Source organism: Melospiza georgiana, chromosome 15, assembly GCF_028018845.1.
Source record: "Melospiza georgiana isolate bMelGeo1 chromosome 15, bMelGeo1.pri, whole genome shotgun sequence".
Classification (NCBI taxonomy): Eukaryota; Metazoa; Chordata; class Aves; order Passeriformes; family Passerellidae; genus Melospiza; species Melospiza georgiana.
In genome coordinates, this window is record NC_080444.1 from 15,384,636 (window position 1) to 15,403,554 (window position 18,919).

Genomic DNA, 18,919 nt, shown 5'->3' on the forward strand with positions numbered 1-18,919 from the left:
ACACAAGCCCTCAAAAAGATCCCATCTAGCATTGGAACAGAGGATCCAGGCAGAGAGGATGCCTCCCTTTATCCTGTGCTCTGTGAGGAGCACTGGGAGCACAACTCAGCAGCAGTAACTGAACCACTGGATGGAAACAATGACAAGCAGCAATATTTTAACCAATCAAGGCGAGCTCCTAAATCAGGAAGCAGCAGGTCTGTTGATCTCATTTTGCCCTCAGTATCCTCCTTATACAAGCATAGTGGCAGCCAAGACCTCTAAAAGCAACTGGAGAGTCCTACACAGACCCAGACCCACCTTTCTCCTCAGACCTTCAAGCAGTCAGGCATTGTGCTGGGGTTGAATCTGTGGGGTGTGATCAGTGATGGTATGGGATGGATTTTCGTGCCGTAGCACGAAATTGTTCCTGTGTGCCACACACACCATGGCCTGTCCCTGTTCCCAGGCTCTCTGTTCCCTCTTTCCCTGCAGAAGAGCCGCTATGAGACGTACATCAACCTGCTGTGCATGAAGATCAAGGTGGGGACAGATGACCTGGAGAGGATCGAGACCAGTTTCTTCAAGGTGGAAGCCGACGACCTCGCTCTGCGGAAAACGCACTCCAGCCCTTCCCTGAGCCAGGGGCACATGTCCGTCAGCTGTAAGGCAGGAAAGGACATTTTAGAGCAGAACACTTAACCAGGAACATGTGCACGGGGGGATGAACCGGCCATGCTCTGCGCTCCTGGACTTAGATTGATGAGCACAATTTTACTTAGGAAATTATATGAGCAAAACTGTAGACATGTCTGACATGGGGATTGCTCTAGTGAAGGAAATCAAAGAAGCTTTAGTTGACACTCTCTGACAATGCTCTGGCATTTCAGCATCATCTCTTCTTCATTCCCAACTGCACCAGTGGCTTTTCTTTCCCTCCTGCTGCAGCCTGCACAACAAAGGGATATGCTGGTTCTTCAAGGGCTGGGTGGCTCTTTCCTCCACCAGCCCTGTCTCTCTCCTTCCCTCCCTGGATCCCCAGCGGTTCGTGGTCCCTGGCAGTGCAGGAAACTGAGCTGAGACGACGTCTGTGGCACCACCAGCGCTCCCAGAGAAGGGCACAGGGTGGCAGGGGCACGTCCCTGCCCCACGAGGAGCACGGCGTGACAGGACAGGTGTTGTGAGCTGGTCAACTTCAGCACGGCCACGTAGGAATGTCACCTGCCCATGGCAGGAGAAGCCTGAAGGGTCCTCTGTCACCTTACCCTTTTTACATATATATATATATACATATGAATATATATAAATAAATATATATATATAAGGAAACTTTAACCTGGGTTTTTAACCTCAGTGTGCAAGTGAAGGCAAGCTGCCTGGGGAAGACACTAGGGACGTGGAGGGTCTGACCAGCCCACCAGGATGTTCTAAAGAAATGGAATAGCTGTCTATCTTTTTTGTTTCTTTTTTCTCCTTTTTTTACTCGAATGGAAATCCTACCTGGCTTTGCTGTGCAACATCGCTCTCCCATTCCTGCTTATTCAGACAAACTGCCCCAGTGGCTGCCAGTTTGGCTGCCAGGGGATCCACCACTCTGGGTTCGAGGCACACCTGGAGCTGTGTGCAAGCTCCAGTGGAAGCTTTGTGTGCAGGAGTGATCCCCCTGCCCATCCCTGCTGTATTCCTCCATCCTGCAATGCACATGCTGTACTCTTTTAAGTGGGAATTGTGTTTCTGTTCCTTTCTGCTGTCTGTGGTCCAATGATTTACTGTTGTGCTGAAGTGATTCCTCTGCATTTCAATGCCACGACTGTCCTCCCACACTTTATTTATTTCATGTTTCGTTTGATCCTTTATCTCAGATTGCTTTTCTTTCCCCTAGGTGCGTTCACAGTAATCAAGTTCCAGTTTTGAAGGATCTTGTAGCTGCTAATTACAGTCATTTATTGTTTATATTTTGCAGCATTTTTTAAACAAACAAAACAAGATTTATTTGGACCTTCAATGTTTGAGAGCCTATGGACTACTGTTTTCCATGACGGTTCATGACACTAAAAACCTCTTCTCAACTTTATCGCCTCTTCTTTTATCTCTGTTTCTTTGTACAGTTTGATAGTTTATTTGAAATGATGCACTAAGAATCATGTAAAAAAAGAATAACAATAAAACTGAATCTGTTGGTAAAGAGAATTGGTCTGAAGCATCGTTCCACCATGTGCTGGATTGGTCCCAGATTTCACAGCACCAGAAGGCCAGGCTGATTCAGATATGCACCAGCACCTGATGCAGAAAAGCCAGGATCCTACTGACAGACAGCCCCAGAAAACATGGATTCCCTTCCACAAGTGGGTAGCAGCCCAGCCATCCTCTGGGATGGTTCTGGAGCAGGTGTGGATAGATGGGCTGCTTTGGGAGCACCTTCAAGGAACTCTTCCCTCCTCCTGGTGCATCCAGGTGTGTCTGTCCACACACAGCCTAGAGGTTTATGGGAGCAAAAAGGTACCAAGCCCTGCATTGCCGCTGGAGATGTTCTCACAAGGTTGCCAGAGGAGTCTGTGGCTGTTCCTCCACGGCATCCTTGCTTTTGTGCCAGATATTGTACAGACTTTCTGCACCAAAGACCCCCAAGATGCTCCTACTCACATGAAGTGTCTGGTGCTGAGACTCTCACAGTGCAAGTCCAGGGGAAAGCTGGGCCCAACTCCCTGTCTCCAAAATCCCAGGTAATATTTTATATTTCAGTCTTCCCTTTCTGAGCATCCCCTCCAGTGGCAGTGACATCTCCAGTGTGTTTGAGCTTTGAGCTGCCACCAAGAGCAGCTTAGCCCCCTGGTGAAGGTGCCAGTCTGCCATCCTCAGCTGGGAGTAACTTGCAGAGAAAAGCAAGATCTGCAAAGTCTGCTCTGGGCAGCAGGAAAGAGACTCAGGGCTGTGAGACTGAGCACCTAATGGATGTGGGAAGGGTGGCAGCTGATGGCAGACAACACTTGGTGAGACAGATTAGAGTATTAAACTTTCTGAGTACCTGCAGTTGCCTCATGCACAAGTCCTGATGCAGGTGGATCACAGGTGCATGAAAATGTGTTGAGAGCATCTCACCTACATGAGGTCAGAGCCAAGAATGCCTTGTTTGTGCAATCCACAGCCTCAGCTTGTGACTTGGAAGAAAATGGATTTTTTTCATCCCTTTTCTCCCTCCCTGGAGGTCAAGGACTCAGGCACCCACCACTAAGAGAGAAGAGCAGCATCTCAGAGGAATTAAGCAGCCACATCATGAAGTTACTCAGATGCTCTTTCTGCACATCCCCAGGCTGTGCCAGCCCCTCCAGCAGGCTCCGCGACTGCTTTGGGTCTCACACAACCTCACTTGGCAGTGCTGGCTCAGCCTGACCTCCCTGCCAGGCCACTTGTCCTGGACACAACCACGTTCAGTTTAGAGGGACTTTGTTGTGGGGGAGACTGTGACCCCAAAACAAGCATCCAACACTGCTTGTTCCACTCATCTGTGTCAGAAAAGCAGCTCCCTGCCCTCTGGGAAGGGCACTAAAGGCATCATGCACGCAGAGGAGAGCTGTCAGGAGGCTCTGGTGGCTCCCCCACCTGTGAAAATTGCTGTAAAATATTTACGGCAAAGCCCTAGGAGCACGCACGGCTGGAAATGAGGAGTCTAAAAATAAACCAGCCAGGGAAAAAAGAGAGAGATGCAGGCTCCCTTCAGAGGCAATTGGAGAGAAAATTGAAGTAGCGTAACTGCCTCTAAATATAGAACACAATTATGGGAATCAAGGGGCACGTTTAACAAAAAAATCACCACAAAGAATCCTGAGGCTGCCGTGGCTCAGAGCTAATGGTGTCTCAGCAGACGCAGAATATCACAGATCCCTGCAAACCATGGAGCAGGGAAATGTCCCCCTGTGCAGGGCAAACTCACAGCTCCTCTCTCCCTCAAGGGACCCAGAGAGATTCCTGGTGGGGATCAGCTGCATTGAGATGATCTGTTCCTCCAAGGCATCGCCCTGAGGTGTGGCCCCGTGGTTGTTCTGCATGGAGACCTAGGAGCTGTACCTGCTTGTAGTGCAGCTGCTGCTGTGCCAGCCTTGGGGGGGGCTTCTCCGTGAGTGGTGCTCAGATCCTGAGGACAGCCAGGCAGGGATATGGGGCTGCTTTGGGAAGACAAAGGCACCCAATCTCTCTCTTCCATGTGTCTGGTTTCCCCAGGGATCAGCCTTAGTGACCATTCACACCTGTCCCTTCCAAGGGGTTGGGTGTTCTCTGCCCATTCCTGTCCATCTCACCTTGCTCTGGGAGCCACTGGAGGAGCTGAGATGGATCAAAGGGAATGGGGAGCTGGGGCATGTCCCAAGAGGAACAGGAGAGTGGAGAGCTGCACTGCTGCCTTCATTCTGCACTGCTGCAAGGCTTGGGGCTGCACAGAAGTGGGGCACGATGTGTCCAAAGGCAAATGTCACCCAAATCAGGACCTGACCCCACCACCTCCATCTCAGGTCTAACACCTCCTTTGCACATTGCTGTTGGGTGGCATGGGCAGGAGGGCAGGGTCCTTCAGCCTTTAACCTTCTGTGAAACCAGTGCTGAGACGCCTCCATTCAGGGTGGAGTGCTGGGCCTTCTGGTCTGTCTGGAGGCCCCACAGGACATGCAGTGAATGTTTGGGGTGGCCTGTGACACAGCTGGGTCAGCTCCAGGGCAATGGGCATCCTGGGGAGGTTTGGAGCAGGAGAAGCCCAGGCTGTGGGTGTGCTTAGCCTGGCCTCCAAGATGGGCAGCACTGTGAGGGCTGGGCGGTTCTCTCACAGCTCTGGGCACTCACAGAATCATAGAGTGATTTGGGTTGGAAGGGACACTAAAAATCATCAAGTTCCCACCAGATCAGTTGGTTCCAATCTATCCATTTCAATAGGGTCAACTCACTGTAACAGACCCCTCTCCTGTTGAGTTCAGCTGGGGCTCTGGGATACCTGTTCATGGCACTGAGCAGGAACAGGGGAGTGAGTTCTGAGCTGGGTGGAGCCATGTGTGCCACCTCAGGGGCTGTGCTCCTGTGACCACACCACACTGTCAGTGTGTCCCTACATGGGACAGCCAGAGACACAGGTTTCCCGTGGAGGAGCTGAACCAGGGCCCTGTTCTGTGGGTGGGTCAGTGCTGCATGGCAGCATGGCACTGCCAGGATTGGACCCAATACATCCCCACTCCACTCAAGTCACTAAATAGGTGCCAAGCATCCTGACCTCTCTTGGCACATCTGGAAACTTCCATGGTTCAAGGGAAGGGGCATGTCCTGATCTGCAGCTGAAGGAGGAATGGCACCCCCAGAGATGTGTGGGTAGCAGTCACTCACCTCAGTGAGCCTCCACTCCTGAGCCCTGCAGGAAGGTGAAATGTCCATACCAGGCAGAAAAACACCCACCTATGGGTCTTTTTGAGCATAAGGGTTTTTACTGAACCAGAGCATCTCTCATATGAGATGAGAGGATGAGGATGAGGGAGCTGGAACTGTGCAGCCTGGAGAGGAGAAGGCTTGGGGGGCTTATCCGTGTGTATAAATACCCAATGGAGGGCAGTGAAAAAGAGGGAGCTGCACTCTTCTCAGAGTGCTCAAGACACGAGGCAATGGGCCTAAAAGACTAAATGAGGCAAAGGGCCCAAATTAAAAATTAGTAAATCCAGTTTGTGTGGAAAATGGATTTATGGAGAGTTTTCAGGGTTTGACAGAAGGCCTACACAGTATGAATCTGTATGCAAAGTTTGAGATAAGAAATGCCAGTTTCAATACAAAAAGACAAATTTTTGCTTTGAGAGGGACCAAACACAGGCAGAGGTTACCCAAAGAAGTTGTGGTACTGCCATCCCTGAAGATACTCAAACCCTGACTGGACACAGGCCTGGGCAGCTGACTCTGGAGGAGCTGGTGAAGCAGGAAATGTGGAAGAAGTCTCTTCCAGCCTCAACCAGTGTGTGATTCTGTGTATGGTGCTTGTCACAGCTCCCTATTTGCCCCCCAAAGGGCCTGAGATTAATGCAGCCCACAGCTTGTTATTTCTTATTTTATTTATAATATAAAAAATGTTCAAGTGTTAAACAGTCAAGAGTTCTGACATTCAGACAATCCAGAGCAAACTTTGACAATCATCTTATGACAAATTAGCAGAGTTTTCTATCTGACCCCATCACGGGTGAGGAATAGAGGGTTTAGTTACTTTATTGCTAAAAGTTAAATGAAATAATACACTGTCAATTGTTGTATTATCTTCTCAGTCACAGCTTCACCATGCATCCAATCTACAGTATCTGAAATGCAAAGGACATGCAGAAGTAAAAATATAAAAAGAAAAAAGTCAGGCTACAATGTAAACAGGTTTGCTGCAGAGAACTGAGGAGAGGGGGGCACTTCCCCGGGGGTGCTGTGCCGCCTGGACACGCAGGACTGTCTCTTTGCGCCACAGAGCCGGTGGTGGCCAGAGCTGCTCCGGGTGTGGGGACGCGCCGTCCGTCACCAGTGGCGGGAGGTGACGGCACCACTGTCCTTACAGCACACGAGGCACGGCCGGAGGGAGGATCCGCTCAGCAGGGCCCGGCCCGGCCATGGCAGCGGAGCCCAGAGCGCTCGGGGTGCTGCTGACCCCTGGGCACGTGGCCTGGCGCCGTGTCCAGGGTGACACGCGGCCGTCTGTGCCACAGGACCACCCTGTGGGTGTCCCTGGCACCCCGGCCAAGGTGTCGCCCAGGACACCACAGCTCCAGCCATGGCTGCACCGCTCAGCCGAGGGACACCGCGGCCAGCACGGCGCCGGGGCGGCCACGGGCACCGCGGCTGAACGGGGCTGGCTCAGCCACCCGCATTCAAGGGGACCTGACAGGTGTGATCCACCCTGGGCACAGGGCTGTCTGCCTGGCTGCACCACAAACCTGTGCCAACCCCACTCCAGACCCACCAGTGAGATGGCCAAAGGTTGAGAGCTATATTGTAAGGGCTGCTGCTGCTGCGCGATTTCGTTTTCTCTTCCTACCTGTGTGGCAAAAGAAACGTTATTTCTGCATTTCAGCACAGTGCTGTTGGGTTTCTTTTTCTCCTGATTTAAGCGAAAATACAAGTAGTTTACAGGGCAAGACAGATCCTCGTTAGACATGATAATGGAAATGCTCCCACTCATGTCCTTAATGTGTGTTTAAACAATACTTTAAAGAATATGATCATTAATAGCAGGGTACGGGGCAAAGTGGCAAGGCTGTTTTCTTCCAACAGAAGAGCGCCCTTGTGACAGGTTGTCTCCCAAACAAAAATCTATGACCTTAAAAATGCTACTGAAACAGAATCCTCGGCATGAATCCCAGCACTAGCATACAGCAAAAGGCACCACGATAGTTTTGTTTTCTATTTTTAAGTAGTCAAAAATTGGCCCACTTTTTTTTTAACTTTATTGTTTGTTTTCTTTTCTTCTTCTTTTTTTTTTTTTTTTTTTTACTTTTTTTTTTTCTCGGAAGCTGTAAATCAAGACATTACATATAAATAGAGATTCCCTATAAAAAAGTCATTGTCGTTAGCTATTATAAGACAACTTTGCTAAAATGAAAATAAAACATTTTTATTTGTTATATTTTTTGTTTTTTCCCTCTTTTATATAAAATAAAAATATTTATTTTTTTCGTTTGTGGTTTTGTTTTTTTTTTTTTTTGTGTTCTGTTTTGTCTCGTTCTGCGGGTTTGCGTGGTTTTGTCTCGCCCTCGGCCTGCTCCACGTGGGTTGCCCATGCGCCTAGAGAGAGTCGGGGTCCGCTTTGGGCGCCACGTGCGCCAGGCTGCTGCCGCGGCCGCCGTCGCCGTGCGCGCTGTGCCCACGGCACGAGTAGTGAGTCCGGCTGTCGCCCGGCCGGTGCAGCGGCGGCGACTCCGCGTGCGCCGCCTCATTGTTCTGAGTGCTTAGGAACGGCGTGCTCTCGGCCACCAGCTCCTCGTCAGACTCGCTGTAAGAGGCGCTGCTCAAGGAGAAGGAGTCCCGGATGGCTCTGGCTCTGTGAGGGATGTGCCCGTTCAGTTTGGATTTTTTCCACCGCCTGTTGCTGCTGGCTGTTTTCTTTGGCTGCTCTAGCGCTGTGACGTACTCCTGCGTCGTCTCGTACTCGTCGTCCTCCGTGATGCGGAAGGGGCTGGAGGGCAGGCTCCCCATGCTGTCGTTTAGGTAGGTCTTCCTTTGGTAGTAGCTGTCGTACCTCTGCGTGTCCTGGAAGGGGAGCTGGTAGCGCCGCAGGAGGGGCTGCTGCTCCTCCACGCGGAAGCTGATGGGGGCCGCCGGCGGCAGGGACACGGCGTGCGCCGAGTTGGGGGACGTGATCTCGAAGGTGGGCACCTGCGTGGTCATCGAGTAGTGGAAGTCAACGGGCGACAGGCGTGCTGGTGTGGTCAGGGCCGACACGTACCTGCAAAAGCAACGCCTCTGTTTGGACACTGAACAACCCAAAAAACACCAGCTGAGCCCACCCTTTGCTGGGCTAACTTTGAACACCCGGCCCAGGGACCCAGGAGGCCTCCTGTAAGACCAGAATGTGATGAAGAAGTCAGAGGAAGGTGGGAGTCCCAAAAGCTAACATAATCCACACGTGTGAATTACCAGCTGCTGCGTGCCATCTCTGACCGTCATGGGAGACAAACACCTGGGGTACCACCTGTAAGAACTGTGTCTGGGTGGGCTGTTGGGGTCCACTGCAGCTAGCTATGGATCCCAGCCCACACAGTCTTACACAGACCTAAGGAAAAGGCTGGAAGTGCTCTTCTCCACCTGGGAACCTACGTGGTTTATTTCCAAGGTGGGCAAGAGGCTGTGTACTCAAGGCAGGAGACTTTTATACCCAGGTTAATGGGGGCGGAGGAGGACCACAACCAATGGGATACAAGTGGGGGGGAGCAGGGGGAAGGACTGACCAGGGTAGAGACCCCCAGGGAGTGTTGGGGACAAGGGTGGCTGAGGGAGAAACCGTGTGATAGGAGAGGGGGAAGAACAAACCATGTGATATAACATAAACTATTCAGTGCAATATAAAGACTACTCTGTGCAAATCTCTAATAACCCAGTGCAAAACAACAACTAAATGAACAATTTAGTGCAATACAACAGCCTCCAGTGAACCTGCTCGTTCTCCTGGGGAATCAGCTGGAGGGACCTTGCACTGCTGAGCCAGGGGAGGGTGAGCTGCTGGCTTCAATGGGCAGCATGTGCTGAGCAGCCCCCAAACTGCTTCTCCTGAGGGACTCAGTGCACAATTCCCACTCTGCATTGCTGCAAATCCTGCAACATCTCCCAGCAGGCTGAGTCATGGCTTCACTCACTGCCTCTTATCTGCCTGACAGCTGCTTTCTGTTCCCTCTGGAGCTGCCAGGCTTGTCTCTGAGGAAGGTCCCTGGAATTCCCTCTCCCTGCTCAAGCCACAGATGGGGAAACCCTGGGCATTGCTTTCTCTGACTTAGCAAAAATCTTGTGTCTCTAAAAGTCATCTACCACTTTCATCTAGTGAAAACATCAGTGTGGTCACTCAGGTCTGGTCTAGCCCCTCTCTCTAGCCTTTTATTCAGCACCACCTCTTTCTAAGGAGCAGATCTGATTTCCTCTTGATTTCCAGTGCTACCTCTGCCCAATTCGACCAGCCCAGGCTCTCTCACTCACCCAGGCCTTATTACTCATGTGTGAGATGTATGAGATCTCCATAGGAGCTGGGTTGGTCTGCCTGAATGGACCAGGGACGGGAATGAGAGCAGGAGATGCTGCCTTTCTCCTCTGCCCCATGGATAAGTTCCACTGCCTTGGAGGGCAACTGCCCAAGAGGGGCCATGTGGCCACCAGGAGTCACTCGTGGCCACCTGCAAAGGGCTGGAACAAGGGTGGAGATGTGCTTCTGCTCCATGAGGAACCAGACTGGGAAGAGGACAACTGCTACTGCTGCTGCTGGTGTCTCAGCTCTGCAGTTGTGCTCGTTGAAGGCTGGGACCTACCAAGTCCTGTCCCAAGGCTGTGCCCACACACAGCACCCTCTCACCTGGCCATCCAGGACAGTGCTGGGGACAGACACCTTTTCCCCAAACACCTGAGGGCCAGACCCTGCTTGGCAGCCCACCAAGCTGCCCAGGGTGTTCTCCCTGCCAGTTTTTCTCTACAGTTGCTGACTGCAGCCAGGCATATTCCAGACCCATCATCCCTGTGCTCCAAACCTACAGGGTGCAGAGCTGGCTGCTGCCTGACCTGAATGCCCTTCTGGGAGAATTGGGCATCCTCTGGTAGGACCAGAGCTGGAGTTCCCCAATTCCACCATGGCACCGCCACTCTAGGGCTGGCAAAGGCACACATTTTTGGGCTGTGGTGGCACAAGCAGTGGGCTCTGACCTCTCGCTGTGGGGCGAGTCGCGCAGGGAGTCCACGGAGTCGCGGTACTGCGTCGTGGGCCGCCGCTGCTCCTCCAGGCAGAAGGTGGCCCCGCGCCGCGCCCGCGCCTCCACGCACGCCGGGCTGTTGCATTTGCTGGTTCCCACCGAGGACAGCATTATCCCAGACTGGGAATCCGAAGTCAGGCTCTCGGTTCGCTCCAAGCTCCAGGTGTGGCTTTCATGTCTGTGGAGCAAAGCCCATGTGGACAGTGAGCAAGGAACCCCACCCAGCTCTGCCCCAAAGACACAGGCACAGGCTCAGCTCTGCACCTCTGCACTGCTGTCCCCTGTCACAGAAATCCTTTTGTTAGGATTTTTTCTCCTGAGAAGCTGAGAAGCTTCGAGAACAAAATGTAAACAATAATTATCTGCTGCTGTGGAATGCAACAGGTGCATCTGTAATTAGTCTCATGTAGTTATTTCTAATTAATAGCCAATCACAGTCAGCTGGCTCAGACTCTCTGAGAGACACAAGCTTTTATCATTCCTTTCTATCCCTTTCCTTTCAAGCCCTCTGATGAAATCCTTTCTTCTATTCTTTTAGTATATTTTAATATAATATACCTAATAAAATAATATAATAATTTATAATGAAATATATAAATATATTGATATCTATTATAATATACAAATATAATATATAAAGAAGATAATATAATATATATCATAAAATAATAAATCACCCTTCTAAAACAGAGTCAGATCCTCCTCTCTTCCCTCTTCCTGGAACCCATGTAAACACCACCACAGTCCCTCTTCTCTCTCTCTCTCTCTCATCAGGACACATCTGGCCAGGGAAGCCCAGATTCCCAACGCTACCTTTGATTTGCCATTCTTTGCTCCTTCTTGGAGATGCCATTAGAGGACAAAGGAAGTAAACCAGTGCAATAGCAGGTATTTATCCCACCACGGAATAAATGCCTGAGAGCAGGATGGGACAGCCTCTGGAGGGAGGCCAGGGCAATTCTGCTTCGTGCTTGCAAAGTGTTCTGGGTGTGGAATAACACATTGGCTATGCCAAGGCAAGTCAGCCAAGTTCCTTCAAATGTGCCACCTGCACTGCCAAGTGACAGCCCCTTTGGAATTGCTACCAGAGAGGAGCCAGGAGAAGCCACTCAAAATGAGCAGAGCAAAGTCTAGCAAGGATTTTGGCAGGAAAACACTTTCAAGGTGCTAGACAAAGACCATGATGTGCTGAGCAGCTGCAGCCCCACCAGCCCCAGCCTGGGTGCAAAGAGAACATCCCATGAGGACTCACTGGGGACGCACAGGGCCACCTGCACACGGGGGTCCCACCAGTGCCACAGCCACCATGCTGACCCCCACCATTGCAGAAACACATGATCCATGAGAGCAACCTCCTTGAACTCCCAAACTGCAGATGGAGCTGCGTGGGTTGAGAATTTTGGGTGGGGGTTTACAGAGGAGAGCAGCCCTCATTAAGATTTCCCAAGAAGTTGTTAATTATTGATGGCTGCAGGCACATGCTCATTTATAACTTCAAACAGCGTCCTCATTAGAGGCACTGATGGAGTAAAATGGAGCCTGATTATGCCAGTAGTTTGCCTCTGGCATGACTTCAAGAAGCACCTGCTTGCTGCACTTGACTCAGGGAAATGAGGTGGCAGGTAGCCAGCACCAGAGGCTACCCAAGGTAGGTTCCTCCCTACAGCTGTCATGAGTTAATGCTGCCCTCCAGACACATCTTTGTGTCTTCAGAGGTGCCCAGGGATGGCCCAGGCCTTTCAAGTGAGCATGGAAGGCCAGCATAGTGCAGCTCTGCAGTCACAGGAGCCTCTGTGCACCTGGCTCGAGCTTGCATGCACCTAGCCAGGGCTGGGCTGAGGAGTGTGAATGCAAAAAAACCTGGAGAACATATTGTCTGGCTCATGAGGAGTGGATTTCCCTGGAAAAAAAGAATAATTCCCAGCCCATCAAGTCATCCCTGGCTCCCTCTCTACTTGCTGGATGTATAGCCAGAGGAATCTGGGGAGGAATTCACCTGAAAATCCAAGTTCAGCATCTGAAGTTGATCTTGCCTGCTGTAACTGAGAGTACTTGCTCAACCCTAAGGAATGCCCGGGCCCTAAGGAAACCTGCCTGGAGCCATCTGTGAGCTTCAGCTGAAAGAATTCCTGCATTCCCAGATGAATGGAGACAACCCCACCAGGCTAATGGAGGACATGACCAGTCACCTAACAAGGGCAAGAGATCTCCAAGGAAAACCCCTGTCACCTACTGGAAGAAGCACAAGAGCTGTCTAAGAGGAGGAACTGGAACATCCAAACTCAAAGCAGCACAGGAGTTCCTTTAGAGCATTTGAAAGAAAGACTTTTCTGGACATCATAAAAATAGGGAGGTCCGTCTGCAATTTAAATGCTCTAAGAAACCTTGAGAAGATTCGGGTTCCAAGCCGTGAGGTTCTTCCCCCAGTGATTATTTTGAAATGAAACCAAAAAATATGTCTCATCCTTTGTCACAAAGCACTATTGGTACTTTCCTGCTAGACCAAATTTTCCAAAAAGCTTCAGAATTACTTCCAGTGAAAGAGGAGCCACCACCTGAGGTGGAGGCTGATAAATTGCACAGGATCATTTTCTTTCTGGTCAAAGCCTGTGACTTCCAAGTCAGACCTTGACTCTGAGGAAGCAATCAAAACATTTGGTCGTATTTTGTGTAGTTTGTCTCCCACAAGGCAAATAAATTCTAAATATGAAACACACAACCCTGTGTGTGCTTAATGAAGTATTTCAGACACAACCTGCAAAACCTTTCCTACACACATCCTCCTGTTTGGGTCTGTGCAAAGCATGGAAGCACAGGCTCATTTCCTCCTGTTTTCCAGCTATGTCAGTGCTGCAGGATCCTGCTGGCACCTCTCTGCAGGTCAAGGAACACACTTTTCCACACTTCTCACTAACCAGCTGTGCTTGCAGAGTCCTGCAGTGTAGACATGGCTTGTATGCCACTACAGAGCCAAACATGAAGTGAAAACAGAAATGGAGGTGAAAGGAAAATCTTAGAATCTCACAGCATCCTACAGCAAATAGCAGGAGAAGGTCCATAGAAAATGGAATACATCACCTCTGGCTGGAGGTTGGAGTGGCTGTGGAGCAGTGATGGGACGGGGAGCAGGAGTGACTTCCCGAGAAGGTTGTCTCTGTTTCCCTTCGGATCACGTGCTCGGTGGCAGAAACATTCTTAGAAATATACTGCAAAATAACAAGAATCACACAGATCAGCCACCATTCATTAGTCTTTGAATGCTGCCAAAGAAAAATTACCTGGCCTGATTATTTCTGGTGAAGTCAGTGAGGACTGAGTGAACCCAGAATCTCTGCACCCCACAGGAAGGGACAAGGAGGGTGGAGGCTTTTCTCTGCCCCTTCCCTTTGAACACTGGGAAAGGGCTGTGGCACAGGGATTGCAGAAGGGTTTGGAGAGCCAAGGGATTCCCCAAAGGACAGTGGTGCCATGTGCAGCTACTGAGCAGAGACACATCTCTGCCCACAGCTGGTTACACCCGACCGAGTACCAGCAAAAAGAGAATGACGTGAAATCTGTCAGAGATGTGAGTCCTACAGGAGCTCCAGATGTGATCCAAATATTCATGCTGAGATATTCCTTCATCTAACAACCAGCCCTGCTTCTCACAGGGGCACTAAGCTCTCTGAGAGTTAGTACTATGGGGCCAGGGGCTGTGGTTCTTAGAATTCCCTTTCCCCTTCCTTCATGGTCAGGATCCAACCTAGATAAATTTTATTATCCTAAGGCTGACCCAACAGAGTTTGCAGCTGATTCATTGGATTTATTTCTAGCTACTTCTTGTTCCCCTCTACCTCCCCCTTCCCTTTTCCTGACCCCTTTCAAGGCAAGGCACTTCAGCCCATTGATGGCCCTTGAGTTCGCGGCATTTAAAGGGAAACTTGCACGACTGAAGTCACGAAAGTGGCTGAACTGCCCTCTGGATCCTGTCCTAGAGAGACTTAGACTGTTCTCATTGGTGTGACAGTGGCACCCCACCAGGACAGAACCCCTGGCATGGGCAGGTGAGCTGATGGGCAGCTGACCACAGCACCATGACGTGTTTCATCACAATGACTCTGGTCACTGCCGTGCTGATCCCATTTGTCATCCCACCAAGTGGGACTTGACAGGAGAGAGTAATAAACAGGAAACATTGGGAACATCTCTCCTAGTGGGAATCAGGGTCACACTTGATTAATCAAAACAAGCCTATCCCAAATGCCTGAATCTCATCGTGCACTTCAAAGCAAAATCAAATTCCCCTTCAGATGTTGCTTTTGGAAATGTTTCTATGCAGAATCTTTCCTTTTGCTCAAGTTTGTTTGGGCTTTGCTCCTCACACACAAGCACACAGGTGTGTAAGGATACACATCCACGTCAAACCCCTGGCAGAAAACAGCCCCTCAGGAGCATGCAGGGAGATGGAGGCAGAGGCTCTTACATCAGCCATTTGGATTTCCTCAGGATCCAAACGTGGATGGCTTGGCCCATTGGCAAGGCTCCGGTTTTGATGCGCAGGACACATGTTCTGCCGCAAGTGGTTATGCATTTGTTTTCTTTGTTTCCTTTAGAACAGAAAAAATCTATTAGGAACCCTTCCATCATGGGGCTCTGTGCCCCCAGAGATGAAAGAGAAGGCAAGTCTTCAACATGGGAATATTCCAGTAGTATTTGCAGAGAGTTGCAAGCAACGCAAAACAAGGCATTCAACACTTAACAGCTCCTACTGCTTTTCCAAAAAAAGGGTCAACTTTCCTTCTCATGGACAGTTTGGGAAACTGGTTCCAGAGTCCCCTTTCCAAGGCAAGGCCCAGCCCAATGTAGCAGAGCCTGCTGGCAGTGGAAAAGAAAAGTGGGGAGAAGGAGAAGGAGAAGTGAGTCCTGACTCGGCCTTGGTGACAAAGCACTTGACCTGTCCTGCATGAAGGACAAAGCGGCAAAGCCTGCCCAAGGTGAGACATCGGCTCCACAAGACCCACTGACTGCAGGGGCACTCTGAACTGAGGTGTAGGCTGAGTAGGGAGAAAAGTGCAGTCCAGGCAGGGAAGGCTGACCATAAAAGAGGTTCCCAGGTCTCCTGTTCCATTAGGATCACTCTGGAGGTCCCTGCAATGTGCATAGCTGAGCCCACAGCTGCTGCACAACAGCCCAGTGTGCTTCTGCTGGCAGAGGCTGAGCTGCTGGCTTGGGGGCCAGCTTTTCCCTGTAACACAGCAAAATGTTGCCTGTCTGGGCAAATTATGTTCCAGGGAACTGTTGCTTGTCTGGGCAAAATGATGTTCCAGGGGACAAGCAAATGGTGTCAGGAAAACATCCTATTCAAACACAGTCGGTAGACAGAGACCCTGGCCTCCTGCATGAGACCTTCCTGGGAGTACCACAGCACATCATCTCCTAAAATTAGCATCTGGGTGAAGACCATGGACGTGTGGAACATGAACACTGGCACTCACTAACCTGTAGGCAGTTCTTGCCTGTGAGCCCCCCATACTCACTTGGTTTTACAGTAAGCTACCACACAGACGATGCCCACCACAAGCAAGGCCACACAGATTCCCGTGATGGTTAAAACCCTCTTCTGGTAGAGCTCCTCTGCTTCTGCAAATGGAGAGAAAGGAACCAGTTACTGATGGGCTCCAGCACCTGGGCTGCTTCTGGCTGCAGGGGAACCAGCACTGCATGGGGGTGAGACGGAGGACAGGGCTCGGGCAGAGCTCCTGCCAATCCTCCTGCCAATCCCCTGCCTGCCTAATGGCTGCCCCAGACCTGAGCCCAGCTGGCCCAACCTTCCTCACCCCTCAAAAGGCCCTTTTTGTCTCCCTGTGCCTTTGCCCTCTCTCATTTGGTAGCTCACCCCTTCTGCCCTCACGCTTCTCACCTTCCCTTCCTTTCCCACAGTGGCTAATCTCACAAAGCCCCATGAATCCCTCTCCCTTCCAGCAGATCCCCCCTCTCTGGTGCCCTGATCAGCTGGTCCAGGAGCCCTGGAGCACACACAGGAGCCCTGTGGTCCCTGACCCCAGGCTCAGGATGCCTCTGCCTCCAGCAGCTGCATGCCCTGGAGCAACAGGCCCCAAAGCATGCAGGGGCTGAAAGGGACATCCTGGAACGGTCAAAAAGCAGCATGAGGATGGAGAAGTGATAGTGTGTCAGGCAAAGAAAAGGGAGTGGAGTGATTAAAATACAGGAACCAGTCATGGATTCTCAATGAAACCCTAGGAGGAGGTTGATACCATTGCATCAGGCAGCTCAGAGGCACACACAAAGTGTAAGCAGCTTGCTGCTGCCTCCCAAACACCACCAAGTGTCACAAGAGCCAGTCACCTGCACCAAAACCCAGGCTGGAAGGGAGGGATTCATTCCCATCCACCAGAGCTCCCAGGAGATGCTCAGATCTCGTTTGCACTGACCCAGGCAGCAACACCATGGCCAGGATACCTTTCCTTCATGGCCACATCAGAACAGATGCAACATCCAGCAACCCCTGCCAGGAGCAGCAGAGGCAATTTGGGTTCTCCACTGGATGACTGAGAGAAGGATTCAGTGCAGAGCTGCCACGAGGGTTTCAGCTCAGCAGCTATGAACAAAGACCTCATGCCCCCACACTATGTGTTAAAATTTTTGAGGTTTGTGCCTTCTTTAATATTCATTGATTTTTTTTTTTCTTCCTATCTAGATTAGCAGTAAAAGTCATGCCATGGTTGATGTGCCCAGTGTGCTTCCCCACACCACTCAAAATACCTTGAACAGACCATGTTCCGCCCTCTGTGCCACCAAACACTCAAATACAAAACCAGAAGAGAAACAGGTCTGGTCCCAGAAACCCCTGGGACCAGACTTTAGCAAAAAAGAAAAGTGAATGGGAAGCAATGAAACATTCCAGACAACTGGATATTTAGAACAATTTCAGCTTGCCATTCTAGGTTGGAAAAAGCATTTTTGGAGAAAAAAAATGGTGCTAAGAAAAATGGTTACCTCTTTCTAACTCTCAAAATGGGAATGGGCAAAAGTTTGGTAAACAAGGATTGGCAAGAAAAAGAACCCTGTGATTAAGATGCAAAATTTAACAAACAAAGTTTCTTATGGGTTTTTTCCCCTTCCAAGGAACCATGTGGAGCTGGAATGGGGAAGAGCCCACTCTGGGGTGAAACTTTTCCTTCCAGGACGTGTTTCTTTGGTATGGGTGCCCTCATCCCAGGCATCAGCAACCATGGCAGACACGATTTCTTGCTCCTGCACATCTTTGGGATTACAGTTGTACAGCTCCCTCCTTCAGACAGGAGTTTCAGAGATTTTATACAAATTAGGAAAACAAGCTGGGATCACATCCTGGTTATGTGGATGGCACTGGACAAGAATTTTGCTATTTCTCAGCAAAAACTACTTTAACCAAAAAAAAAAACCAACCCCCCCCCAAAAAAAACCCAAAAAGAAACCCCCAAAAAAAGGAGGGAGGGAGGCCAGTTTTCAGCAAAAATCCTTCAATAGGAATGCTTTTTGCTACAAAGACTTTTGTCCCTAAGCAGAATTAATTCCCTTTGAATCATGGAGGAGGAAGAAAGAATGAAGACATTAAAACTATGGGTTGGTTGAGTTTTTTGGTTTTTTCCTTTTTTTTTTTTTTTTTTTTTGGTTGATGTTGTTTGATTGGGGTTTTTTGTTTGTTTATTTGGCTGGGGTTTTTTACCTATAACAGGACAAAATTCTTTGGCCAGGGCTCAAATCCCAGCCTTGGTTCTGGTGGCCATGGGACACTGACTCAGGTGGGTCTGACTGCCCTGAACCTTCACCTGAACTGCAGGGGAATGTTTCAGCTCATCAGAAATGCAGATTTGGCCTCTCTGTCTCGAGCTGACAGCTCTGCCACACGAAGCAGTAAAGTGTGAGGCTGTGCATCACTGCTGCAAACTAAAAACTGAATGATCTGCTGATAGTAATTTAGCTTGGCTCCCAACATCTCATTAAAGCTGATGCTCAATAACAGCATCTTCACATTGTGTGACCAGAGAAATGGTACTGAGAAATTTCTCCCTCTTCAACAGAAGGGGGGAGTGGCCCAAGCAACACCTCAGATGAGGCTGACTAAAGATTTATATGTTTTTAATTTATATAATGTTTAATTTATATAATGTTTTTAATTTATAGCTCATTTGCAGAACCTAATCCTCCATTTTTTAGGCACTTTTCAAATAGCACACAGGCAGAATTGAAAGAAAACCCTCCAGTTTTAATCAGAAACCCTGAGACAGGACAAATGGAAGGACCATTTCCACTAATCACTTGGGGCAAACCCATCTCAACAGCAACAGAAAGGAAGTGAGAGAGTGCAGGCTGCAGCTTTGTATTTGAGCAGGGAAGATCCCAGAGCAGGTCCATTCGTGTCTCTGTGCTCTACAAACGCATCTTCATCAGCAGCACCATCACTTGTACAGCAGCAGACACTGAGAACAAACCACATGGGGCCACACAATGCCAGCAGA

The 18,919-nt window shown here is 50.0% G+C and overlaps 2 protein-coding genes across 6 annotated transcripts in view; one reads left to right on the forward strand and one right to left on the reverse strand.

Moving 5' to 3' along the window:
- Window positions 1-2,169, forward strand: part of PSD2 (pleckstrin and Sec7 domain containing 2) — an 80,603-nt gene extending 78,434 nt beyond the window's left edge. For both annotated transcript variants that reach the window (XM_058034569.1, XM_058034570.1), the window contains exon 16: window positions 475-2,169. In XM_058034569.1, the coding sequence (XP_057890552.1) occupies window positions 475-681 (207 nt within the window). In that variant the 3' untranslated portion in view covers window positions 682-2,169. The remainder of the gene's footprint in view (window positions 1-474) is intronic.
- A 3,904-nt stretch (window positions 2,170-6,073) lies between these two features.
- The window catches only part of NRG2 (neuregulin 2), a 161,062-nt gene continuing 148,216 nt past the window's right edge, over window positions 6,074-18,919 (reverse strand). For all 4 annotated transcript variants that reach the window (XM_058034544.1, XM_058034543.1, XM_058034546.1 and 1 more), the window contains 5 exons: window positions 15,935-16,037; window positions 14,881-15,004; window positions 13,497-13,624; window positions 10,372-10,596; window positions 6,074-8,416 (listed from right to left, as the gene is read on the reverse strand). In XM_058034544.1, coding sequence (XP_057890527.1) covers window positions 7,756-8,416; window positions 10,372-10,596; window positions 13,497-13,624; window positions 14,881-15,004; window positions 15,935-16,037 — 1,241 coding nt within the window. In that variant the 3' untranslated portion in view covers window positions 6,074-7,755. The remainder of the gene's footprint in view (window positions 8,417-10,371; window positions 10,597-13,496; window positions 13,625-14,880; window positions 15,005-15,934; window positions 16,038-18,919) is intronic.